Below are 27,467 nucleotides of genomic sequence, written 5' to 3'. Positions count from 1 at the left end.
ACTAGCAGATAAAGCTTTTTAAGGAATGCTTATTTAAATCTTGTCTATATTATAAATATGTATATGTAACGGCTACTTGTACTTACTGATTTCAATTTTACAGCTCTATAGAGCTCACATTACCCCGCTTAAGATCCTGGTTGCTCAGTCACACTACCAACTTGCGTAGTACAGGCCTTTATCAAAAGGTGAATTACCTAATACCAAGAAGATAAGTCTTGTGTAGTTTTCTTACCTAAAACACAGTCCTTTTTGAACTCTTGAACAGAAAATTCCCCTCTACCCAATCACACATAAAAGCAACAAAATACAATGGCCTGGCTATGGGATTTCACAACAAGCAGAAACTATTTTGAAAGCTTCCGAGAAGTGAACCTGTTAGCCAAAATGGCTCCAACTTCTGCAACCACTATATTAAAGTACGCTGCCACCGCTACCTATCAGAACCAGTGCCAATTTCGAAATTGTGGGGCGCTGGGAGCCATTTAGCTGCTCCTTGTGCTTTAGGAGAACCTGGTTAGCTTCACACAAACTGCTACCAAGAGCTACCTTTGGCTCCACAGGCTACAGTCTATAAATAAACTTTATGACACATCTATACGATATGTACAGCGTAAGAGGCTATAAATAATAGGTACAAATGATCTGTTTGCACCGCATGTGAAAGTTAGATTTACCAGTTGCTCGTTCCCGTGGTAGCTCCTGGTCACTGGTAATGCTGGATACCGTGAAGGCATCATGAAGCAAGACGCAGACAAAAGATTCAAATTTCAAAACAAAATGGTTTATTAACTCAGATGTCAGGATCTTTGAAAGCCTATCTTGTCCTATGCTAAGGTGGGATTTCCCTACCTGAACGAAACTAGGTCTGAGTCAGAAAGTTCAACTTGAAGGTATGTGTCCAAAACCTATCCTTGCCCTCACAACTAAAACTAAACAATGTGTAGGGATGTGAACAATAAAAAAGATGGTATCAACACAATGTTCTGAGCTTCTCCCAGCTCCTAGCTTCATTTACAGCTACCCTTCCCCAAGTTCAAGAAAGTTCCACAAAAGTCTCGAGATTACCTTTCTCAAGTTGAGCACAGGTCCACAAATTCTTGGGGCTCCCTTCCCCAAGTACAAGGCAACACATTTCCAAAGAAAAAGATCTTGAGGCTTCCATCCTCAAGACAGCATTGCAGTTCATCAAGTCTCAGGGGTCCCTTCCCCAAGAAATTTCCAACTTATACTTAGCTTCAATGTTCAACACAACTCCAGATCAACTGGACACTCCCCTTCTGCATTGAATTAACAGTTCACCTAAATGTTCCTTCTTGGTTTGTTTCACGTCTTTGGCTTTCACAATTGAGGGTTCTCTGGTGCAGGCGCAGTTGCCACACCACACGGTCCACCCATCACAGGTCGCGCAACCTGGAACCCCAGGCTCTTCAGCCCGGACAGGTTCTTCTGCATTTTCCCCTGTGTACAGATTCACACTCACTTAGCTTCTCCTTTTCGGCCTCTTGGCGTTACCTGAAGGTTCCACCCTCACTTGGCTTCTCCTGGTAGCCTCTTGTCTTTGCCACCACGTGTCACATCTCCTTTGCCAGTCTTTGGCCTTGCCATACCCTATTCATGCACAAAGTTCACTTCTTGATAGTTTTATTTCGTCCCCACCTTTCTGTCATGCTTTTTTGCAAACTTTCACACTTGCTTTCTCATTTCATAAATTGCTTTCAAACGGGCAATTTTCCATTCATCTGTTATCGGCTCGTAGCTTTGCCCATAAAGTTTCCATTCAGTTTGGCATTTAATATTATTTATTATTTACTTTGCAGCTTAATTTCCCTTTCAACCCGTGGCTTTGCGTTTGTTTCAATCGGTGCACGCTTTTCTGCCTATTTGGCATTTGTTTCTTTTACACACAACCCCCTCTACGCGCCCCGGTCTCAAGTGACGTCCCCCTTCACTCTCCGGTCTCCGGCAGTCCTTTAGGGCAGCTGAAATGGCAGCTGAAATGGCCCACTTATGCTCTGCCTGCTGGCTTGCCTTTGACTACGAGCCCCACTCGCACTTCTGGTACTTCTCTGTGTTCGCTGGCAGCTCTGCTTCTCTTCTGCGGACGCTGGCAGCAGGTCTTTGGGATCGTCTGCCGGAGTCCTGACTTCCCTTCAGGACCCACCACGGCTGCCGCCTCTCGAACAGGATCCCCCTGCTAGTCTCTCCCACACAGGCTTCCCTATTTGTCTGTCTGCTGCTCTTTTCATCTCTTTTTATACACCTGCAACCACTTGACAGGTTGCAGGTGTGAGGTCCTAATTGGACTTGCCTGGCTGTGATTAGAGGGACATGCCTAGATACCTTTGGGTTTTGTGTGCTATGTAAATGCTCAAATAAATAAATATTAAAATGCCTGACCTTCACAGTACTCTACAGAGTTCTTAATCGTCCCAGGACTAGAGTGGTGAAATGAGTTCCTAGTGTTCACTACTCCTAGTCGCCTCTTCCTCGTCCCAGTACTGTCATAGGTTGAATGTGGGAAAATGAGGGAGATGTTTTACAATAGCCCATAAAGGCCGGGGGAGGGTTAGGCTGGTTATCAATAGGTAAAGGGGATACCATGTCTCGCCTGTGGGTTCCCTCTTCCCAAACCCCAAGGACCCTTCGCCCATATGATCCTCCCTCGCTTCACTGCCCCCAGGGTCAGGATCCAAAAGCGATGGCCTATCCCTGGCCACCAGAGAAGAGGATCTAGGGGTAGTAGAAGTGAGGATACCTCAGGTTTCTCAATACCCAGGAGCTGCTTTTAGGTGGTACCCCAACTCTTGGAGCCATAACATTCTCCAAAGAGCTACAAAACAGTTACTGGGGAAAAATGGTAAGTGTGCATTGATCACAAGCAAAACATGCAAGGACCCCAAAGAAGTGCACAAAGTGGACTTTCTATCTTACACAAACAATACTCCCTTTTACACATTTCTGGCATATTGTTCATGGCACCTCTTGGCCTGGGGAGGCCAAGGGCTGTTGGTAGCTGTTGGCGAAGAAGCCACTGTTACAGGCTACAAGATGGCACTACATAAGCACCTGGGCTGGTCTGCAATTCCACAAACTGGAGCTTGAGATGGCTGACAATCTGACACCAATCCAAACATCCCAGAAATACACAAGCATACAAAACATGAAACAAGGACAGGCCTACTACAGATGTCAAACTAGCTGTGTGACAGGGTCAGAGATCATGACCCGGTCAAGGGTGTGTGTGGAGGATAAGAACCCCTCTGTTCTTTGGGCTGGAGACTCACCAGAACAAAAGTCTGACCCAGCCGGTTCCAGATTCAGGAAGTTTGAGTTGGGGGTGCCAGTTCCTGAACACCCAGCCGTTCACTCCTGTGTCACAAATGTCACCACTGATACAGCTGGTTATTTGTCAAAACCTCACACAGCATTTTCTGGCCATGTCTCTTCTACAGTGCACCACCCCCACAAAATGCAACATTGAGAAACCAAGAAAACCCAGACCAGAGACTGTAGAGTTCAACCCAGAAAAGCCAGGGAATGGATTGAGAACACCAATGAGAGAGCCAGCACCAGACCAGACAATCCCAGACAGACCCCAGGCAATGGGGATTACAGAAACCGAACTAGAAGTGAGGAGAGACTGAAGAGGGCACAGTAGACACAGAAACTCAAAATTACAACAAGTCACCAACATCAGAAGAAAGTCACAAAAAGAACAAAGAGCTTAAGCCCATGGCTGCTAAACCACCAGAAAAGGGGACAGGCTTAGAGGTCTTTTAAAGCTTCTCCCCTGTGTAATCCGATGCCTGTGGAAAAGGCAGGCCTGCATGGTGGAGAGAGCCAGGCGAGCGCTGCAGCCAATGAGGCGGCGAGGGTGACACTGAACCACCAGCGGCACATTCTAAGCAGAAGCAGAGTGTGGGTTCTGGGGAGGTAAGAGGAGGAGGAGGTGGTGGTGGACGGAGAGACAAGACAGAGGATAGATGTAGGAGCATAGTGTTGGGGAGTTGGTGGCAGAACTAAGTACAAGTACGGTATTTGTGAGAGAGCGATACCAGTTGTGTGTAGTGTAGAAGTGGGGAGGGGGCTGTGTCGAGAGAGATGGAAAGATCAGGATTGTGTGGGAGTTTACAGTAGAAGAAGGGTAGGAGTTATTGTAAGAGGGAGTGTTAGGAGACAGTGAAGGCTAGTAGAAAGGGGCGTAGGAGGGGGATGTGAGGAGAAGGGTGTAGGAGATTAGTGGGGAGGAGTGAAAATTATGAGAGCAAGTGTGGTGGAAGGGTGTGCAAGGAATCATATCTCCAAGTTTGGGGAAGGAGAGGGGAAGATTCGTAGTCCTGCAGAGTAGTGTGGAGGAGGTGAATAGTAGTGTGGAGGAGAGTAGCAGTGCGGAGGAGTAGAGTAGTAGGGCGGAGGAGAGTATGCGGGCATAGTAAAACCAGGGAGAAGGAACATCAGAGAGGAGAGAGAAACATCAGAGAAAGTGGAGAGATGTGGGGAGGAGAGAAGGTGGGTAGAGAGACGGGGGGGCGGAGAGAAGGTGGGTAGAGATGGATTGACGAGAGTAGTGGGGAGAGGATTGTAGTAAGTAGATGATTCTCCAACAGCACACAATTTCACCACCCTTTTAACACTATCCATGTATATTGTTGGAACACCTGGGAAATCCCTGAGGGAGATCAGACAGCCAGCATTTTAGATCATTACCTTTAGCTGAAGATGAAGGCAATGGTCAGACAATGGGGATTACCAGACAGTAGCACTAATCAGGGGTTGTGGGTGCCTGGTTTAGGACGGGAGCTCCCACAGGAGATTAAACAAATAGAGGGACAGCCTTAGCTCCACTTCCCAAACCCATGTTCTAGTTAGTGTGTTCAATCATACCATTGGACTCCCTGTCCTGAATGATCTAAACAATGCTCAGAAGAACAGACCACATACCTTGTGCTCTATTTGCAATACATTCCTGTGGAGATTCCTGCAAGTTGCTAAGGTCATCTGCGACAGCCGCCTATTCTAGCTTACACTAAAGCACTTACCCAGATTGTCACCACAAAGACAATAAACACGGGTCACAACTAGAAAAAGAGTCTAGGAGGAATGGAAGATCATGGCATCACGAGCAAAGAAGAGGAAGACCATGACATTACAAAGAAACAATGGGAACGCTTTAGCATCATGAAGGGGCATAACCTCTGAAGGCCTTGGAACATTGGAGGGCCTTGGGGTAGTGCATTTCTAGCATCGAGATCACACAAGCGGAGTATCCAAGGTTTAACAATTCATTAGTTATTCATAAACATGTTTTTCCAAATGTGTAGCCCAAGTCTGTATTGCCCTCCAACAGTCTAACTAAACCCTGGTGAATGTTCTATCCCTAGTCAGCGCTGGGGATCCGCTTATCTAGGGTTAGGGTAAAGTAGAGAGAAACTTGCCCTAATCTATATACTAATCACCAACCATGTCTTTTATAACAGGAAGAGATTTTTTAAAACTGTGTCTAATTGGCTTTGCAAATGAAATTCTTCAACTTTAATCTTTTTCTTTGCTCTGCGTCTTCACACTTCTAAAATGATGCAGAGCTGATGGTAAATTGCTCTGGTCTAATTCTTAAAAATGATTACCGTTATTTCATGGCGATCATAACAATACACCCAGTATCCACATATGTTGAGGATATAGTGTGTATTGTTGGTGAACAACACTTACTACCCACCTTGGTGGCAAGAAAATGTGCAATAAATGAAAGAAACCATACTTTCTTCCCAAAAAAAGAGTGGCCCAGACTTCTTGTTTGTTGCATTTCTAGCATCACCACATTGGTTCAAAAACTACATTTTGCTTACAAGTAAGGGACATGCCCACGTGTGGGTCACCTCTTGAGTTTCTTGTATAGCATGAACACACAGAGAAACTGCCATTAAGCACTCCTAAGAAACAGCACAGAATTAACAGCAATCTGAAGAGATTAAGGGAATTAAGAAAAAGTCATTTTTACAACAGAGTGGAAAGTTGGTGCGCTTAATGGGACACATGAGAAATGCATTGCAAGTGGCATGACAAAATCTTCTTGCTAACCCAAGATTGACTGCAGAGTGGGTGAGCCCAAAAATACTAGCAATCTAATCAAAGCTCTGCCTGGCAAGAGCACTAAAGGAAACAACCAATTCTTACGCTACAAGGTCCTATGTGAGGCCTACAAAAACTTTAAATCAGACATCTGCTTCAACCATGACCAGTGAGCACATTCACCACAAGAAAAGCAAAACTCAGAAACAAAAGCATGCTTTCGCCGGGTGCTAGTCTACAAAACCTATGAAAGACTGTCAGTATCTAGCAAGTAGGCGGCCCTACGAGATATGCCTTAGAAAGTGGTCCCTTTAGATGTCAGGGGTCTCATCAGTGCACGAGGATGGAGCACTCAAAGGATGAAGCAGCAACCCGAGTAATGTACCTGGGACACCAAACCATTGAGCTGCTCCGAGAGCTGACGCAGGCTTTCTGTCGCTGTCAGAGACCTAAAAGAAACGTCAGGCATCAGTCACGCTACAAAGATTCATGGGGATAGCAAAGCAACAAGGGACACGAGGATAAAAAGAAATTAGGAACCAGGGAGAAGTCGCATGCATGAGAAAAAGGGCAGCTCACCTGTTGTCTTGCACAGCTGTCCTCACCTCGTCCAATGAACTCCTCTGAAGAGAGAAAAGAAGGGATAAGTATTTACACACACACACACACACACACACACACACACACGTCACATCTGCAACGCTTTAGTTTAACTATAACGAATATCTACTATGCGACTGGAAATATCAGATATAGGTTTAAATATACTTAATACAGAAGCCTCAGTCTAGTAAATGTCTACTTCGAGAAAGCTTGATTACATGGACTTAATTTGCACACTCTTCTGCATACGTGTTGATGGCACCAATGTACAGTGGTTGCTCCACTCTTTATTTGTTGTTGGATTTAAACAAGATTGTAATGTATAGTTTGATTCTATGAAGGTGGTGAACAAATTTAAATTAATAAAGACATTTCTTTTTAAACTTGTTACATTCTCTCCATGAAAGCACACTAAATCTACCAGGTCACTGATCTGGCCACATCTGAAACATTCATGCAAGCCTGCAGGCGGCACGGTTTCCATGCTGGAACAAATTACTAAAAATACTTGTGCATGGGCTTTCCAGAGGTTGGAAAATGCACTATTCGCCCACGATTTCTGAAAATTTCCAATTTCAAAATTGTTGCCACCCTCCTTGGTTCTCGGCTGGAATTTTGCAAGCAAAGATCCGACACGGCAAACTCGAGTCACTTTTCAAAGAACAAAAAATGTACGGAAATGTTTAAACATACACAGAAGGTATGTAGGAACAAACTGAATGGATCTCAGGATACTCAACAAAAAACATCCACACATGGGGCACAAAACATAGTAAACAAGAATAAAAGCAGAAAGAGCCCTGGAATTACTTTATATCGGCCAACGTTTTGCCCACCCACAAACAGCACACGCAGCATGCAACGCAAGCAAATGACAATAGGACGAAAGGAAATCAAAGATGTACTGCGCGTCATACAGACCTATCCCCTGCATCCAACACATGGCATAGAAGGAACTAGTCCCTGTACAATAAAACAACTTCAAGCACACACGCAGGAATTTAAAGACTAATCACATATCTATGCATTGCCCTAATGATCTCATGTGCTTGCCACTGAGAGGTGATCAGACCGGGAACAACTACAGAGACACATGCAGTGCAATACATAAGAGCCCCAGGCCCCAACATGTGTTGCTTTTACATAAGAACACACACAAACCACTCACTGGTACATGAAACAGGTCGACAATTAAATCATCTGAAGACCACTAGGAGGAGCAGCGCAAGATGACTGCTTAACAGGGAGCTCCACACCAAACTGCATGATTGGGGAACAGCAGCCTGAACTACCGCCCCGCTTGCGTTGATTCTACTAGCGAAAGTGTGCGGACTGCAGGGAACACCGCAGCAGCGGTCATCCAGGCAGTGGCCTTGGTAACCATGCACACCACAGCAGCAGTGACAACATTGGCCTGGCCCACTTGGGAGCCTGAATCTGGGTGAGTGGGTAAAGGAGCAGTAGAGGCGGCTCGGGCAAGTGTCAGTGGGCAAGCTGTGAAAGCCTCCAGCTGTGGCAGACTACTCAAACAAGTGAGGTGTGCTCTGTGGGCGCTGCAGCGGGCTATCCCGGTTCAGCGACCCCTGCAGGAGGCAGTGAAGGTGGAGCCCAGACCGTATAGTGAAGATTGATCAAACAGGGGGCCTTGCTTCGGCGGCGAGACTCTGCCTGGGATACTGGATGGAGCGGAGACAGGCACATTGTGCACCTGTTGGTGTGGACAGACCCGCATACGTGGTGGGTAGTAAAGGTCGCTCCTCGCTGGTGCCATTGTTCAAGGCCTTGTCCCCTGGCATACCCAGAGTTGCTGGAGTGAGGTGGCTCAGGCTCATGCTGAGAGGTGGGCGATGCCCTGCGACTGGCCCCCTGGCAATGGAGGGGAGGGGGTGCCTGGAAGCAAAGGGGTCCCAGGAAGCAGCGCTGTGGTGCATTGGGACTTGGGCTGCCCTTTGTGGGCAATGGCTGCGGGAGGTCTGAGAAGCATGCAGCAGGGCATTCAGATCATCTTGGCGGAGCTCAAGGCCTGTCGGTCCAAGGTCTAGACATCCAGGTTTGACATGAGGAAGCGACTAGTTAAAGTGGAGGACCATGTTGAGATCCTTTAAAACAACCAGCTTTCTGCTGAGGTGCTTGAGGTGAAGCTGGAGGTGAGAATTAAGGAACGTGAACTACAGGAGCGCAAAGCCAGAAACAAGCTCGATGACGTCAAGAACAGAGAGCGACGGAACAACTTGAGAATCTGGGGGCTCCCGCATCGGTATGGGGAGTCTCCGAGGGACCTGCCTGGGACAGATGCTGAAGAAGCTCATGGGTCTGACCTACTCGCAGAAAATACGCTATGATAGAGTGCGCAGAGGGGCTAGTTCGGACACGGGCACAGTGTTCGGTGGTGGCCAAATGCCACTACTACAGCAACAAAGAGGAGATCTTGCGGAAGACGCGGGAAGTCAATGTAATATAATGGGAAGGGGCCTATATCAAGATCTATCAAGATCTTTCCACATTTACCCTGGAGCAACAGAGGGAGTGAAGGTATCTCACGGTGTGGCTTCAGGCAGAAGGATTACGGCATCGCTAGAGGTTCCCCTTTGCTCTTGCTTTTGAATACAAGGGGGAGAAGTAAGAGATAAAGCAGGAGGAGGATGCGAACCAGTTGCTCCATATTCTGCAGAAGGAGAGTGCGTCCCAGGACCAGGAACTGAAGGAAAGGTTCAGGAGTGCTTTTGTCCAAATGGGAGGCTGGAAAAAGGGCACTACCTCCAGAAGGTCCAAGAAGAATGCCGGATCCCAGTCGAGGACTGTCAGATAATGTTTTTTGGGCATTCTGAGTTGATGTAAAGAAAGCTATAGGGCTGATGACAATGTGGGTTAATAAGTGTACATTTGATGTTCGTTTTGGGTGGGGTGATCCTTGCTGACCTATTGACCTAGGCTATCCTAGGCGTCTCAAGATGGTTAGTTATGGGAGGGCGGTTGTTTTTGCTGTATTTGGAGGGGATTGATGGGAGAAGCAGGGCTCGGGGTGGGTCTGGGGAGGGGGGGTGAAGGGGATGATGTTGGTTTCTCTATGCTTGTGCAAAGGGGTTGCTGGTGATCCTCACATAAGAGATCACTATCAGGTAACATGTTCCACAAGGCAGGCCTGTCAGTCCTTTTGCACCAAGAGACCCACTATAGGCGGTATCCCTACATATTATCCCCACCAAAAATATCGCCGTATATATGGTAGTCTGTCTCGCCATAGGCAATATTTTTTGGGGGGGATAATTTGTGGGAGCGGGGGTTGCGGGGGTGTCCCCCTGCACATTTATAAATAATGCTTGGGTTGCGGGGGGTGTTCCCCCGCAGGGTCCATGGCTCAATATCACAGCAAAAATGTGTTGATATTTTTGTATCGCAATATTTTTGCGGGGATATAAACACATGGAACCCTATAGGCGGGGTGAAGAAACACGGACCAAGAAACAAGATGTTGGCATTCTATTGGTGCAACACTTCTGCATGATATAGGTCCGCGTGCATAGAGGCCTTGGGGGTGGATTCATGTATTATTGCGTGTACTGCAGAAAGCAGTAACATGAGAACTCGAGAATGGAATGACTGGGGGAGCGAGGAAGGCGGTTGGCGAGAACTGACGGGGGAAGAAGCAGAGCTTGCTTTAACATTCCCCATTGCATGATTATTTATATTAAATGTTTAATAAACAAATATTATTATGCCCAACTAAGTGTCCAGTGCTTTACCCGACTCCACAAGTGGTGACAAGCGGGCTTACCGGGACCAGCATCCAATATGCAGAGAAGCACAAATTCACCCGCCCTGCGACAGTGACTTGCAGTACGGTGAGGTCGGCAAGTTCCTCACAAGGTGAGAGCAGCGAGTGCTATAGCGATGTAGGCTGCACTGCTAAAAAGAGGATGATTACGGGCTTACCACCTTCATTGCAAAAGCAAATTACTCTTGCCGAAAACAGACCTAAAGCACTGTTTCTGGCCATAAACAATTTCACTAATCCAGATTGTGTTAGTGCCAGTTTGCCAACTTCATCTAAAATGGCTAATGAGTTTAATCTTTTTTTTTCCAGGACAAAGTCAAAGTGATTAGAGATATTATTGATGCTCAGTCTACTGATCTTGTTTTACACCCCAAAAAAAAATGTCCAACTGAATATGATAACGCCATGTCCTAAATTCACGTTCTCTCCTGTGGGAATTGAGGAGATTGTTAATTTACTGGGTAAGCTTAAACCGATTAATTTTGGATACAACCCAATTCCAGCTTACTTGGCCAGGCAGCATGCTAATGCACTCGGTGGGGCTATTCAAACTATGGTAAATGCCTCACTGGTACAAAGTTGTGTGCCCTTGAACTTAATGAAATCTCATTTTACACCGCTGCAAAAAATAACAACATTGGATCAAAAAACTCTTTCCAATTACCGTCCAATGGCCAGCCTGTTGTGCCCTGCAAACATTTTAGAATAGATTATGACCAGTCAATTGCATAGTTATGTTGAAGAACATAAAATTCAGGACCCTTTTCAGTCAGGATTCAGACTGGGCTATGGTACTGACACAGTCCTTATGGCAGTCTGGGACGATCTAATGGAGGCCACTGACAAAGGGTACATAAGCATGCTGGTCATGCTGGATCTGTTGGCAGCCTTTTGACACAGTCCATTTTGAGATTCTTATTTCCAGGCTGTCATCAGTGGCTCAGGTATCAGACAAAACTCTGAAATGGTGTGTGTCCCTTCTATCGAATCGTACTCAGCAGGTTAAAGGGGCCTAGCTCTCCAACTCTTTACCTGTGGAGTACGGGGTGCCTCAGGGGTCCTCACTGTTCCTGCTGTTAACATTTGTTGAAAATCTTTTCTGATTTTGGTCTGTCCGATCACTCATATGCTGACAACACCCAAATCTATGTACGATTTAAACAACCATTGGAGGCAACAGATTGAGTTTTATCCTTTGCGAATAAAATTAAAAGCTGGAAAATAAACCCCAATTAAATCCATCAAAGACAGAGGTCATTGTACTTGGTTCCAAGAAAAGGGTAAAGAGTGCCTCACAATGCATTCCATGTCCTTCCCCGTTTGGAGTCCCCACTAAGTTTTCATATGCAGTAAAAATTCTTGGGTGTATCTGGCAGTCGAGTATGGAATGTAGTCTTCATGTTAGCCAAACGGGGACATTTGTATACTATCAACTCAAACTTATAAAGCCTGGTCTATCTCTTATTACTGAAAAGGACCGCCCAATTGTGGTGGGTATACCCACTAATTCAAAATTAGATTGTAACGCCCTTCTCAAATCAAGAGATTGCAGGTTGCTCAGAATTCTGCTATTAGGCCGTTTTTTTTTTCGTTGCCAGGAAGGGCAACTGTTTCACAATATCGGAGAGCCTCCACTGCCTTCCAGTATATCAAATAATTTACTTTAAGGTCTTATGTTTGGTCTTCAAGTGCATTCATGGTCTTGCTCCAGCATAACAGACTTCAAAAATTCAAACTTATTGCCCACATCGACTACTTCGATCCACGAACCAGTGCCTCCTGACAGCTCCGCTTGACAAAACGACAAACTGGGGGGGACAGGCATTTTTCTTCCTTTGGACCTCAGTCCTGGAATTAACTTCCGCTGGATCTTCGACGCAGTCACGGACTATCTTTAGGAAGCAATTAAAAACCTCTCTCTTTATCTAATCTGTACTTCCAATTTTAAGAGCCTCCTGTGACAGCCTGTGTAGTTTATGGAAATTGCCATCATAACATCAGCACCTAGATGCAGTTTCTGTTTGGACCCTATGGGATATGCGCATTACAAATGTAAATCAAATCAAATAGGCTGCTTGAAAGGATTCAAACATTGTATAATACTCAAACAAGGATGTAAACTAGGTGCACAGAAACTGCAGTATTCCAATATCAATGAGAGATGAAGTAAAGCTGGAGTTGAAGAAGCTGGAAGAACAGGGAACCAGAGAGCATTGATGCATCTGAATGGGTGTCACATCTAAGTGTAGTAAGAAAGAGCCCAGGAAAAGTCTGAGTTTGCGTTGATCTAAGGGAACTCAACCAATGTGATTCCAGAAAGGCATCCTCTACCAAATACACAAGAGCTGATTTCAACTATGGGTCCAGCAATTGTGTTTCACACTCAACCTTACACACTCAACCTTACATCAGCCTACCTCAAGTAAAATTGTACAAATAACCAAGGCATCTGACCGCATTTATTACTCCGGAAGGGCTCTTTCTATATCGCAGAACGCCATTTGGTCTCATATCCGTGGCTTCCGTGTTTCAAAAAATGGTGTATAGGATATTTGATGGAGAAGAGGGTGTTCTCTTCTTTCAAGATGAAGTTTTAGTGTATGCTGAGAGTAAAGAGGAACATGATAGAAGACTAGAGACAGTTCACACGAAGCTGCATGATGTGGGAATTACTCAGTAAAAAGAAATAAAGAATCAACAGGAAGGAGATTGAATATTTGGGACATGTGATCTCTGACAAAGGGATTTCACTATACCTCCCAGGATTAAAACCTTGCAAACTGAGATAATTTCCTTCATTTGGCATAAAAAGAAACCTCGGATCCAGAGATTGGTCCTCCTTTGCCGAACATGGACAGGAGGACTGGGAGTCCCAGATGTGAAGAGGCATACCTTAGCAGCCCAACTAGCACCCATGTTGCAATGGTCGAATCCTGAAACACACAAGGGCTGGAGTAAAATCGAGCAGGAAGCTAACCCCCATTGCATTGAGTGCACTACAATCACAGCAATTTGGGAATAGAGGAGCCGGAGGCCAACTACTAGAAGCAACAAAATTCTCACTCCAAAAATGGGATCAGGCACTGAAATTGGGGAAAATAACCCCAGGATTAGGACCTCATAGCCCAATGTGTTACGATGCAGACGTCACCCCGGGAAGGAATGTAGCCTATTGGGAGATATGGAAATGCCGGGATAAATTGAAGTTAAAAGACTTATCATAATGGCAACCCATTACTCTTCGAGGAATGCAAGTGGAAATTTCACATAGGGGAGGGAGAGGTACAAATACATTCAAATCAGACACTGGATCTGTCAAAGGGATGTAAAGGGGGTGGGCACAAGAGCACTACTGGGATTGGAACTAAACATGCAGGAGGGGTCTTCAGCAAAAGGGATCTCGAGAATATACAGGTTGCTAGATAGAACGCAATATGCAGATGGCCTGCAACCTAAGACAACTAACCTGGACTTAAACATTCCTAAATTCAAATTCTCCCCAGTTTCAACTAAAGACATGAACGACACTCTTTCTGCCATGAATTGCACCACCTGCGCCGAAAACATCGTACCCCCAAAACTGATTTTAGACAACGTTGACCTCTTTTCCCCTTTTCTTTGTCGTATGACAAATGCCTCCTTTAGAGATCGGAAAGTACCAACTGGAATTAAAACTGTCACAGTCACCCCCCTAGTTAAGAAACCCGGACTAGATCAACAAGACCCCGCTAATCTTAGACCCATCACCAATTACAACTTCCTGCTGAAGGTACTCGACAAAGTAGCAACTAAACAACTGCAAGAGTATGTAGATCAACACTGCCTGCTACACCCCCATCAATCTGGCTTTAGAAGTGCCCACAGCACAGAGTCAGCTTTGCTGGACTTGCAGACTGAAATGTTGAGCATTTTAGACAGAGGTAAAACAGGTCTGTTAATCCTTTTAGACCTCTCGGCTGCTTTCGATCTGTTAGATCACGGCAAGCTCTGAGAGGCTCTAGGCGCAGCTGGAAACTGCTCCCAAGATGCAATAGATTGGGTTTCATCTTTCTTGGAAGACAGAAATTCTAAAATCAATTGGGGAGGCCATTCCACCTCTCCCAAACCAGTAGATTGAGGCGTTCCTCAGGGAGCTAGTTTCTCCCCTTTACTTTTCAACTTATATATCCGCTGCCTCTGCAACATTCTATCACAACTTGGAATCTTTTTCACCTATTTCGCTGATGATACAGAGCTCATCCTGGAATTGAGTGGAAATCATTCCATTGACAACGACAAGCTATCGGTCATCTATAACACCATTGAAAACTGGATGCTAACACACTGGATGTGTCTTAATAGTTCCAAAACGGAACTTATGACCTTTGGAAATGCCAAAGCCTTAAACAATCTTGGCCCGGATTACTCCGAATTCACCATAAAAGACTCTACCATCAAGGTATCAAGTAAGGCTAAAACCCTAGGTATTTACCTACTATCCTCCCTAGGTGCAGAAGCCCAAACCGCTTATCTTAAGCGAAATTGCCATTACTATCAAAGGCTCCTCTGCCGAATCAGACCATTCCTAAATATCAAGAATAGTGCTACGATAGGGAGAGCTACTATTCTGTCTCGCTTGGATTATGGCAATGCATTAATGCTTGGCGCTAGTAACAGCTGCCTGAAACAATGCCAGATCATTCAAAATAATGCCGTCAGGTCCATCGTAAACAAATCTAAGCGCGAACACATCACCAAGGACAGAAACGATCTTCATTGGCTGGCAGTGAAGGAACGGATCCTGTTTAAATCACTGACCTTAGCCCATCGATGTCTCTACGGCACAGCGCCAGCATATTGAAGAAGAAAATTCTGCTGGTATGAGCAGAGTCGCTGCTTAAGATCCACCAAACAAGGACTAATCAACCCCAGTCTCCCAGGCAAAGCCACCGGCCTTGGTAGAGCATTCCCTAACTTGGCGATCTCTCATTGGAATAGACTGGAAAGCAATATCCAACTCTTCAGGAAGCAATTGAAGACCTTTCTCTTCAAATAACTAGGCTTCTACTACATCACATCGGGTCGCTACTTTTGCTTCCCCTCTCCTTTCCTTTGTGTTGTCTCGTGAATCTCTGGTCCCGGAGTCTTTTCGTCGCGCCCTGATGCTTGCGAGCTTCGGCGTGTAATAAATAAATAAATAAATAAATAAAATAAATACATACATGGTCGAATGGGGAAAAGACTTGGGGGTCACTAGGAAGAGGAATGGCAACAAATTTGGAGCCCATAAAACGTCTAAATGCTTGACTATAAAGGAGTCGGCATATAAAATCTTTAAGCCGCTTGTGGTGGACATGCCCTAAAGCCAAAATATATTGGAAGGAAGTTCTGGCTCATATTAAAAGATCACAGGGGCACAATTACCTAAATCGCCAGTGGTGATACCTTTGGGGGTAGAAGTGGAAGGGATTTATACAGCAAGTGGGGCTACTGCAGCACTCATCACACATCTACTGACGGCGGCCTGTATGACTCTGGCCTGGAACTGGAAAATCAATAGGAGGACCTTATAGTAGCATGTCGGTGGGTAAAAATGTGGGGTGTATTAGCAATGGAGAAGGTGTGTTCTCTAAAAGCTGGGACATAACAGAAATCCTTGAAGACTTTGCTCCTCTTACATGAATATGTTAAGGATAAGGAACATTATTTCCACAAGCCGCAACTGCTTAAAACATTAGTGTAATTTGAGATGGTGACGGGTATGCCATATAGAACACCGGCAAAGTAACACATGTTTGTCAGACATAAAATGTGTTCTAATCCATTTTTGTTATGTTAGGGTGGAGACGGGGTTGATAATTGGTTACAAGTTTCCTTTTGCCTCTTCGCCCTTGTTTAATAATAATAATAATATAAAAGAAACTCCATGCAGCAATGATGAGCAGTCCAAAATAGTATCATGGAGTCATGTCTTGGAAAACAAAATTTATGTTGAAAGGAACACAAACAAATGCATATATTGGAAAAAATGTGATGCTGCATTGAGTTCCATAAATAAAGTTTAAAAAAAAATGTCAAAAGGGATTTCACCTAAAAAGGATTTGGTTGGGGTAATAGAACACATGGTCACACCAAATTGCAAGCAACAGATCAGAACATTTAAGTAATTTGGCAGAATAATGCTCAAAATGTATTTGAGGATTGGCTGATCACACTGTTGCAAATTTGCATGGGTTGACAAGTGTGAGAACAAATTTCAATACATATAAAGAACGTAAGCAAGAGCGCCAGATTTACAAAACTACCAGAGGGACAGACATACAGTGATCACGATGGATGAAGTAATATTGGATTGGGAGCAGTTTTGACGCAAATTGAAGAAGGAAAAGAGCAAATGGTAGCATTTGCATCACGACTGTTGAAGGGTCCTGAGAAGGCCTATGCGACTATAGAGAAAGAAGCTCTGGCTATCAAGTGGGTTGTAGACAAATTTAGGAGTTTCATCTGGGGGACCAGATTTGAGTTTATTCTGGATTACAAACCACTGGATAAAGAATCAGGCAGAATAAGAAGGGGGGTATTATAAGGAAGGCATGGTATCAAACAGTGAAGACGGAAACAAGTGATCACATTTCAAGGGTGTTTATTGAACTTCAATGGGTTGGTTGAACGCCTATCTAAACCTAAATCTAAAAGTTCCTCTCTCTATCAGGGTTTTCACATTCACAAGTTCGCAACTGGTCTCCCTCGCTCAGGCTCGGACCACCGATCCCCCTCCTTCGGACCCTCTTGATATGAATATGCCTCGTTGGGGCTCGAATCCCCTTGATATCTCACTCTAAGACTTTCGAATATGGGATGGGTTTTGCCTAAACCGTCGCAGGACCACTTCGATTCACTTTACACGGTTATTCAATCTTCTACTTTCGTTTCTCTTGGCGGGATTTCTCAGAGATCTTCGATTGAGCACATTCACAGTGTCGGACCACTGTAAACGGCATTGTATCTTTTCTTCTCAAGTTCAAACATTCATCAGCAGTTTAGCTTTACTCGCATCTTTCATCACATGCATTTAACAATGATTGTTCCAGCGCTCATTATACAATGTTGCTAATTGCAACCTTGACTTCATCACAGATTGGTCTCCCCAACTCACCAGCTGTGTTGATCTTTCTGGCGCTTCTTTGTTCCTGGAGCCAAGGACGATACCACAGCGGCTACTGCTCCTCCCCGCCTTGGTCAGATGCATAAGAGGGCCTTCGGTATCTCCGACGAACACAGGATTCATCAGTCCTGTTTCCTGGCCCTACTCTTTCTGCCTCAAAGGTTCCTTAAAAGCAACAGCCTTGTGACGATAAGGTCAAGGGTAATTCCCTTCTTATGGACCCTTCTTGGTTTGCCGTCTTTCTCCCCTCGTTCAGCTGCCGACTCGAAACTGCTGTAACTGTGTGCTTTGGTGCTCCACTTTCTATCTGTGTGGGAATGTTTAATGGAAATCAGGTGTGAGTGATTGCCAGTAATTGTCTTTCCTCGCCTGACCACAGTAACGGGTAAGATAGACTCTCACCCGAGCAGTGTGTTTTCTCCCAGAGCGGGCTGTCTATGTGCAAGTGTTGGAAAATGGAAAGTAGGGGTAAGGTTCCCACATATCCTACCTGGTAGGATGGGGTAAAGGTGTTGCAGGGGGAGGGATACCGCGTCTCGCCAACCGATGTCCCACTCCCCAAAGACCCCTCTCCCAGGTGATCCATCGCACTGGTGCACCCCCAGTGTCTTGATCCAAAGGCGATGGCCGTGCCCTGAACCACCCGAGAGAGATCCGAGGGGACCAGCGGGTGAGACACCTTCTGGTCTCTCAAAGTGTCCAGATTACAGGAATTTGATGTCATAGTAACATGCATTCCAGCAGTAAGGAGCTATGCCGCAGAGATCGCGAAAGATGACGAATGAAGAGGCCAAGTGTGAAGATGAAAATCAAGATGTCATTTGTTAAGTTTCAGAACCATCGATTTCAAAACAAGAATGGTATGAAGAAATGGCGAAAGATACTCAGATGAGTAAAATCAGAGAGTTAATGGAAGGTGGACTAAATAAAGAAACTGTACAAAAAATAGGAATAGGAGGGTTCTGGAACATTAGAGATGAACTGTGTGTTCAAGATGGTGTTCTAATGAGAGGAGACAAGCTGATGCCCCCAGAAAGAATAAGGGAGAAAGGGATACATCTGGGACATGAAGGTTATCAAAGAATAGTGAAGACCGAGCGCAGAATAAGGAGCTATTGGTGGCCAGCGTGTGATACCTAAATTGAAAGGATTTTTAGGGATTATATCCTTTGTATGAATTGTGACAAAGTGTGTGCTAGTGAAAAACGTCCAATGGCTCTCACCAACATATCGGGGAGGCCATAGGAGAAACTGGCAATTGAGGTGATAGGACCTATATGGCGTGGTGGATGTCGGGAATATTGCATTGTGGTTGTTGTTGTGTTGACTAGATGGGCAGAGTTAATGAACACACTGCATGTTACAACTACGAAAGTGATTGAGTTTTTGGAAGAGTTGTGTGGGCGTGAAGGTTACCCTGAAGTAATCTTGACCGATAATGGTTCTCAATTCAAGTCGAGGGAGATGGGAGAATACCTTAAGGAGAGAGCCATTGTTCACAAATCCAGTGCTATATATCATCTCCAAACAAATGGAGTTGTAGAGAGATGCAATGGAGTCTCAGGAGGATAGCTCAGGGGCAATGTGCTCGTCTTGGAAGCAAGACAACACAGAGCAACACAGGTTCAATTCTGGGGCCACACTTAGAAACCTCTAGGTATTGAGCGTGTTATAAATAACCTATCATATATCAAAGGAGCCATTAGATGGGCGTCGTCTAATGGGAGAGATTGGAAGGAAACTGTAAAAAGGATGGTTGTGGCTCATAGATTCGACAGGAGGAAGGATAGCTCAGAGGCAACACATTTTGTTTTGGAAGCAAGGCAACGCAGCGCAACACAGGTTGGAACCCGATCCCGCGCTTAGAAACCACTCGCTGCGTGTTATAAAAGAACAATTATAAATATAATTCACACTGCACAGCACCACTGGAGTTTCTCCTTTTGAACATAGAAGGGTCATGTGACCAGTATGGAAGTGGTGTTGGATGATGTGAGGGGCAACATCAGAAAGACATTAAAAACAAAGCACTGCAATATAATAGGCATTCCAAGATATTTAATTTTACTCAAGTTGGCGGTTGGGTCAGAATCCAATTACCTGCAGTGTTGAGAGGTGATGGTTGTCAATGGTCTAGACCAATTGAAGTGATAAAGATTTTCAAACATGCTGTGAGAACGAAGGATGGAAGGGTTTGGAACTTGTAGAGGGTGACAGTTGAGAAATCGAGGCATGCTGAGGATTACCTCAGAGTGAGATAATGGTTGCCAGGAGGAATGTTGGAGACAGTGGTCGTCCTTGACGCATGCTACAGACAAGTCACCAGCAACATCAAGATTTGGAAGAGGCTACCGAAGACCAAGATATCTGGATGACTATGCTCAGTCGTGAAAATCCAAAGGAGGGCTTGTGCGAAGGAAGGGGGATGTGTAGTGTCGTGTGTTCTGCAGAATGGAACTACTTGGGGAGCTAGGACGACGGTTGGCGAGAACGGACGAGGAAGAACCAGGGCTCGCTTCCATATTCCCCATTGCATAATTATATATATACATTTTTAATAAACAAATATGCTTGCCCAACTAAGCGTACAGTGCTTTACCCAACTTCACACTTCCTGGTGATTAAGGGAATGCTTGATGGGCAACTGTTGACTTTGGCAACTGTAAGGAACTCGTGGTGGAAACAGTAAAGATAGACACAAGTGATCACAGTTCAAGGGTGTTTATTAAACTGTACAATGGGTGAGAAAAACGCCTAATCTAAATCTAAGATGGGAGCAAGCTACGATCATCAAATATTAATAAAGCAGTCCCAGTGGCGTCTTGTCAAATAAAAAGGGCCTATACTAATAAAAACTATTGCCAATGCTTACAACTAAGTTACAAAATAGTGTGGGATAATGTTCTCAGGAAAAGATAGAAGTGTTAACCAAATAATAAGTCTGGATGGTATGGCTGGGTCTCCCTTCCCCATGTTTTATTAGCACGGGACAAGGCAGGGACTTGAGCACAGCACACTCCTGGGCCTCGCCAGCACAAGGTTACAGTTCCTTTCAACAATGCCAGAACCTTCTGGGCCCAAGTCTCTTTCCTGCAAAAGTCTCTTGCATTAGAAGGCCGGCTGTACCGAAAACCATAAACAAAAGTTCCTTTGGCAATCTTTTCATGTTGGGCGACTGCTCTTCGCCCATTGGATCCCTCTCAGCCGGGCTCTGATCCTTCCTGCAACGTTAGCCTCCCTCAATGGAATACACTACGGCCTTTCACTCAAAAACATATCACTTAACAGTCTCAATGATGTTTTCACCAACTTTCCATTGAGGACATCCCTCAGCCGGTTTCACACTTGTCACAATGTACACGAGTAGATCACTATTTACCATCAATTCACAGGCATCCCTCGGTCAGGTTCACATTTGCCAGTTTCAGAGTTCAATCATTTTTCTCCCATGTGTCAAAGACTTTCAAGTGTTAAGAGGGGTTTTGCTCAACCCTCGTTGGGCCACTTTGACACTTTACACTAGCCCCTCCTAAGGCCTCATGGTCTTTGTAGTTTCCACAAAACAACACAACCCAAAAGAGCTTCAGTCAGAGTCCTTCGAGTGAGCGCCCTGGAACGCCTGTCCGCTCTGCTTCTGAACCTTTTACTAGGATTTCTTTAAAGTTAAATTAAACAAGTTCTTTGTTCAATAAGCTTTACACCTGCAACATTGGACCCAGCACAGTTTGGTTTTACTATCGGTCTTTTCCGACTCACAGGCAGTGCTGAACTGTTGGAGTTTCTTGTCTCGGGAGTCAAGGATGGTACCACAGCAGCAAGCGCTTCTCCCCGCTTTGGCTATCAGTGCGGGAGGGCCCTGTGTGCCGACACCGGTCACACCACACGCCAGCTGGACTTCCCGGTCTTATGATTTCCCTTTCGGAGGCTTCGCAGGTCTGAGTTGAAAAGGGCAAGTGCAATTCCCTCCTCCTCGTCTCTCCAGGTCTCTCCGCCTTTCTCCTCCGTTTGAACTGCCGGTCTGGATTAGCTGTTTCCTCGTGCTTTCGGCATTGCTCGAAGTGTGCTCCGTGCTCCGCCTTTTATCCCTGTGGGGAAGGGAAAGGGTTGTCAGGTGTATGAAGTTATTGTCAATTGCCTGACCCTTGTGTTGGAACATGTCTGGAAAACGGTTTGGGTGTTAGTACGTTGTCTGTCACAGTGTAGGGAAGTATTTGTGTTGGAAAAGGTGAGGGGGGGCAGAACTTCTGAATATCCTACAGGGTAGGATGGGGGAAAAGGCGTTACAGGGGAGAGGGTACCGCGTCTCACCGGTATGCCACTACCACTCCAGAGGACCCCTCATCCAGGTGAGCCTGCCGCACTGGTGCCCCCCCAGGAACTGGATCCAATAGTGATGGCCGTGTCCTGGCCACCTGGACGACAGATCTCCCGAGGTCTATCGGGTGAGTCACCTTCAGGTTTCTTACACAACTCTATACTCAGCTAACAACAACCAGGTTTGGTTTGCTATAAAGGTGTTTGAGTTGCTGGGACAGTGGGGAGAAGGGTGGGTGTTGCTGGGTGGTGACTTCAACATGATTGCGGACCCTGGAGTGGATTGGTGGTTTGTGAGGTAGGGCACGGGCAGGGACCCTACAGCTGAAAATCGAGCCTTTGCAAGCGCCTTACAAGCTTACTTTTGGGCTGACGTTTGGAGGGTGCATTATGCACAAGCTGGTGGCTATACCTTTTTCTCCCTGCCTCATGGCACCTGCACAAGATAGATTCGTCGCTGGTGCCCCCAGCAGGGCTATTCTGTCTCGGAACCCATCACCTGGTCAGACCATGACATGGTTGTGATGGAGTGGCGTTTGGAGGCCGCACAGAGGGGTTGCCCACGTTGGAGGTGTAATGGAACTCTCCTCAGGGACCCAGTGTTTAAGGAGCATCTCAGTAAAGAATTGTACACTTATTTTACACCAATAACACGGGAAAGTGCATCCGAAATATGTCTGTTGTGAGACAGGCATGGCATCAAGAGAGGACACAGTGAACAGATTTAAAATTTAATGTCAGAATCTTTATTAAGGATCAGGATGATGTAATGCCTAACTTGCCCTAGAACCATGGTAGGCATTTCCCTACCTAAGAAAACTGGGGGAAGTCTGTGTCTGTAAGTCCCAATCAAAATGTCTGTGTATCAAAAGCTATGTTTGCCCTTGGATCTAATACTAAACATGGGGTGGGATTCTTCTTAGCCATCAAAACAGTGCTCAAAAGTAAAGTTTCAGCTGTTCCCAGCTTAAGTTCTTTCACCAGTTCAATACAGTTCCAACAGATGCTTGACTTACCAATGTTCCACCACGTCTTAAGGTTCCCTTCCCCAAGTTCAGTCTAGCACAGTTCACACATGGGAGATCTTGAAACTCTTCCCCAAGGCAGTGTTTCTCCGTTCTTTCAGTTCTCTAGATTCCCTTCCCCAAGATTTCACTGCGGTACTTATACCGCATGAACGTGCTTAATGTTCATTGTAGGAAAACAATAGGTCCTCTTGAGCCTCCTTCTAGCTCAATTCACACTCCTCTGTGTTTCGTTCACAACGTCTTTCTGCTGGTCACCATTTAGGGCTCCCTAGTCTAGGTGCAGTTGTCAGACCACACGGTCCACCCAACACAGGTCACGCAACCAGGACTCCTGTGCTTCTCCTTGATTTTCAATGTCTGATCTTCACAGCGGAGGGAACTCCCTGATCTAAGCGCAGTTGTCAGACCACATGGTTACAGGTTGTGCAACCATAGATTCCCCCCCTTGGCCTTGTTTCAGTTCTTTGCAGCCTCTTCTGCTTCAGGCCTTTTGACTTCTCACACTTACATCCTCTTTAGTTAGGGCAACACTCTTGTGCATCAGGCTTTTGCTTTTCCATAAACGTATATGCTTTTCTCAAATTAGTTTATTAACCTCTTCAAGTCCAATTTTTAATATGCTTTTGTTCTGCTAACTGCGCTGCTCGCACACAGAATGACCCTTCCATGTGTCAGTTTAACAAATGTTTGTTCAATATTTCATATGCCTGGTTTTATTTAAACAATACTTTCCATTTAGCTCGATATTCAATATATTTCATATGTATTCAGTTTCATGCTTGCTTGCGGTTCCTTGGAGCACTGCGGTGTTTCTGTGTCCTGTGAACCTCACCGGCTCTTCGCATGTCCACCACGGCTATCCCTGGTGCTCCTGCGCACCTTCTCTGCAGCCGGGAAGCAGACGACCTTCACTTCACTTCCTCAGCGGACACTTCTCTGCACACGCCAGTGTCCTGAACGGATGCGGATTGCGTCCGTTATCTCTTCTTCAGCTTTTCGGCAGCTATTTATTCTTATTGGTCTGTTTCTCCTCTTCTCCACACTTTTCCACTTCTCCCCCGTCTATGCACTTTCCCCTTTTCCCTTTCCCATGCACTTGTGTGTTCTAAATGTCACTGGGCCTAGTAAGACGGTTGTTTTTGTTTCTCCCCTGTTTCCCTCTTGCCTTGTCGCGTTCTGAAACACTTCGAGTATGAGCACAATATAAATAAAATATCAATTAAATTTGATTCCAGCTGCCCGCCCCCTGCTTCAAAGGCTCCCAGCCCTGCAAACTTCATGCGACTCACTCCGTGTCCTGCAGGCCCTCTGGATCATTGCCAGCAATCAGACCTCTCGGTCTCGTTCCGCCAAGGCAGCTTTCTCTTTCTTGCTTGGTTCCCCTCCCTTTATACACCTTAGACATATTAAGGGGTCTCAAGTGTGCATAGTTTGCTTGTATTGCCCGACCATAATAAACATTTACTGGGACATGCCTGACCTTCAATAGTGGATGCCTGGATATCCCCTCTTCTTCGTCCCAGTACTAGAGTGGTTTATCTTTTTTTATTTGTATTTGTTTATGGTTACATAAAGTAACATGGCAGTAACCCAACGGAAACAAACAAACAAAGCTAGCATTGCTCTAGCTACTCTAAATTACAAAGAGGCCATACTCCAGGCCAAAAGAGAGGAGTATAACAAACGCATTGAACTAGCTCAATCAAACATCAATGAGTTATTCAGAATATTAAAGGAACTGGAGTCTCCTGCCACTCCCCCCCGGACACCTGCTCCAAAGAGAGCACCTGGTGTACTAACATTCAAAAGGCCCTCCTCTGCAAAATCTCCACTCTCCAAACTAAAATCAATGACAAATAAAACAGCCTGCAGACTAGACTGCAGCATAAAATCCTTCAGGTCAACACCAACACGAATCCCGATTCCCTGAAACAATTCAGCTTCTCACCATTATCCACGATTGAAGTTGAGCATATTATCAACAATCTCAAACCTTCTAATTGCCAGGGTGACCTATGTCCTGCCTCCATTATTAAAGAGGCTTTGCACAATCTAGTACCATTCATTACCACGCTCATAAATTCCTCATTCAGCTCTGAGACGGTCCCTGACAACCTAAAGGATGCCCGGGTCATTCCTCTTCTTAAAAAACCTCCTTTGGATGCCAACATACCCAACTAACTATAGGCCCATCACCACGGTCCCTTTCCTTTTAAAAATTCTTGATCATGCTGCATACCTGCAGATCCAAGAGTATCTGGAAACTAATAATCTCTTGGGACTGAGACAATCAGGTTTCCGCCCTTGGTATGGTACTGAAACTGCCTGCTTAGATCTTAAAACTCAGATTGAAGACCTAAAAGATGAGGGTAAACTAGCCCTATTACTCCTTTTAGATCTCTCTGCGGCCTTTGACTTAGTAAATCACAAAATCATCTGCCGTCAACTTAAAACCGCCGCCCACTTCTCAGACAAAGCCACGGCTTGGATCACCTCCTTTCTGAAAAATCTATGAGAGTCTTCTCCCCTTCTGCAACTGCCGATCCCGCGCCGGTCACCTGCGGGATTCCACAAGGATTGTGTGTGTCCTTGACACTTTATAATGTGTTTAAGAAACCACTCTGAAATTTTGGACTATCTGGGTGTCACATACACCAATTACGCTGATGACATCCAGATACTCATCCCTATCACAGGTGACCGCAGAACTGACACTCTAGCCATCAACTCCATTTACCAAGTCATCCAGGCTTGGATGGCGCAGCACAAACTGTGCTTGAACTTCTCATCCTAGGCTCTCACCAAAGACTCAGTAAACTAGACCTGTCCTTCAAATCTTTCACAATTGATGGCAATACCATCAAAGTGGGCAAAGATACAAAAATGCTTGGTATCTATATCAACTCCACCCTTTCACTATCTAGACAAATTAACGCTGTTTCCTCTGCTGCATCATATACCTGCAAGCTCATCACGGCATGTCGCCCATTCCTATCAACAGCCAATTGCACCACATTAGCCAGGACCCTGGTCCTGTCTAAGATCGACTATTGCAACGCCCTCTACCTTGGCACCAACCAATGCAACATGAACAAACTACAAGTCATCCAAAATAACGCCATTAGAGCGGCACTAAACATCCCCAGGAACCTTCACATCTCTGACTCTAGACGGAGTCTCCGTTGGCTCTCAGTTTCTCAAATAGTCTAATTTAAAGCGCTTTCGCTAACACACAAAAGCCTCACTAACCAAGCACCCAGTTATTTGGCCAGCAGATTTTCTTTACATACCACATCAAGGCCACTCAGAAGTGCCAAAACCAACTGCCTCTCCATCCCGCGCTTCAACTTCCAGAGACCAGGCGGGAGCAGTTTCCCGTTTTGGCTGCGAAACTATGGAACTCGTTACCTAATCCAATCAGAGCGGAACCGTCCTTCTTGGCCTTCAAGAGCAAAGCCAAAGCATGGCTGTCAGCCCAAGACCAGCCTTGATTCTTAGCGCCCACTGTCACCCTGATCTACAACACTAGCGCCAGCTTGCTAGCTGCCTTATCATGATTGTTAATATATATAGAACTTGTATATTATCCTAGTTATCCTTTTTATTGCACTGCTTGTATTTCCTCACTGTTGTATGTATTCTGTTGTATGCTTGTAAACCTTAGCGATGTGCCCGGATGCCTTTGGGCCTGGTGTGCTATATAAATAAAATAAATACAAAATGAAGCCTTTACAAAACCATATCCATAACAGAAAATAGATTTCACTAAAACAGACTTAAAAAGCATAAGAGATGAACAAATCCACCATACATTATTAAAGTTATTAGTGAAAGATCTTCATTTCAAGATCATCTTAAATTACAAATCACTACATATCGACATGTCCATCATACATTGTTAAACTTATTAGTAGACGTCTTCATTTCATTTCTTGATCCTCTATGTTTACATTCCTAAAAACAAATTAATTACAAGTCACAATCTTCATTCAATTTAGATCACAACGTATTAATTGCACACCCTGTTAGAAGCATCTAAAATTGTTCGAAACATTTACTAGCTCTAGTTGCCAGCCTCAGCAAGATTCTTTACTTCTGTTAACCCACAGGTGACGGAAAGAAATCGAACCATGGCCAATTTCAAGGCTATAGACTTTCCGTGCAACATATTCCACCATACTTCCTCGGTACTGAGATGGGTCATAAACAAACTTGCTAAAAGCCTCCACACGTTGTTCTATTAAAGCATTGCACTCCAATAGTATGTGTTTCAATGTTTCTATAACTTGAGAACTATGGCAGAAACGGCATAGGATCTGAATATCTCTATCACAGGCACAAATTTGCAATATCTCACCAGTGAGTAGAACAATGAAGAAGAACCTCAATATATGACCCGCCAATATAGATCTGGGAATTTTACGAGATAAGACTTTGGGTTACCCATAAGTTTCCCATGTGGGACACGGTGACAGTAAATCTTTAAAGGGATGTTCCGGGACTTTTTTTTTTATTGTCCCTACGGTTCGGC

At 45.1% G+C, this 27,467-nt stretch overlaps 1 protein-coding gene across 4 annotated transcripts in view; it reads right to left on the bottom strand.

Moving 5' to 3' along the window:
* Positions 1-27,467, bottom strand: part of GOLGA2 (golgin A2) — a 918,457-nt gene that overhangs the window by 698,374 nt on the left and 192,616 nt on the right. For all 4 annotated transcript variants that reach the window (XM_069609145.1, XM_069609147.1, XM_069609148.1 and 1 more), the window contains 2 exons: positions 6,652-6,695; positions 6,458-6,521 (listed from right to left, as the gene is read on the bottom strand). In XM_069609145.1, coding sequence (XP_069465246.1) covers positions 6,458-6,521; positions 6,652-6,695 — 108 coding nt within the window. The remainder of the gene's footprint in view (positions 1-6,457; positions 6,522-6,651; positions 6,696-27,467) is intronic.

Source organism: Ambystoma mexicanum, chromosome 8 (genome assembly GCF_040938575.1).
Source record: "Ambystoma mexicanum isolate Mex_15411 chromosome 8, UKY_AmexF1_1, whole genome shotgun sequence".
NCBI lineage: Eukaryota > Metazoa > Chordata > Amphibia > Caudata > Ambystomatidae > Ambystoma > Ambystoma mexicanum.
The sequence above is the reverse complement of the archived record's forward strand: the minus strand, read 5'-3'. Positions and strand labels throughout refer to the sequence as shown.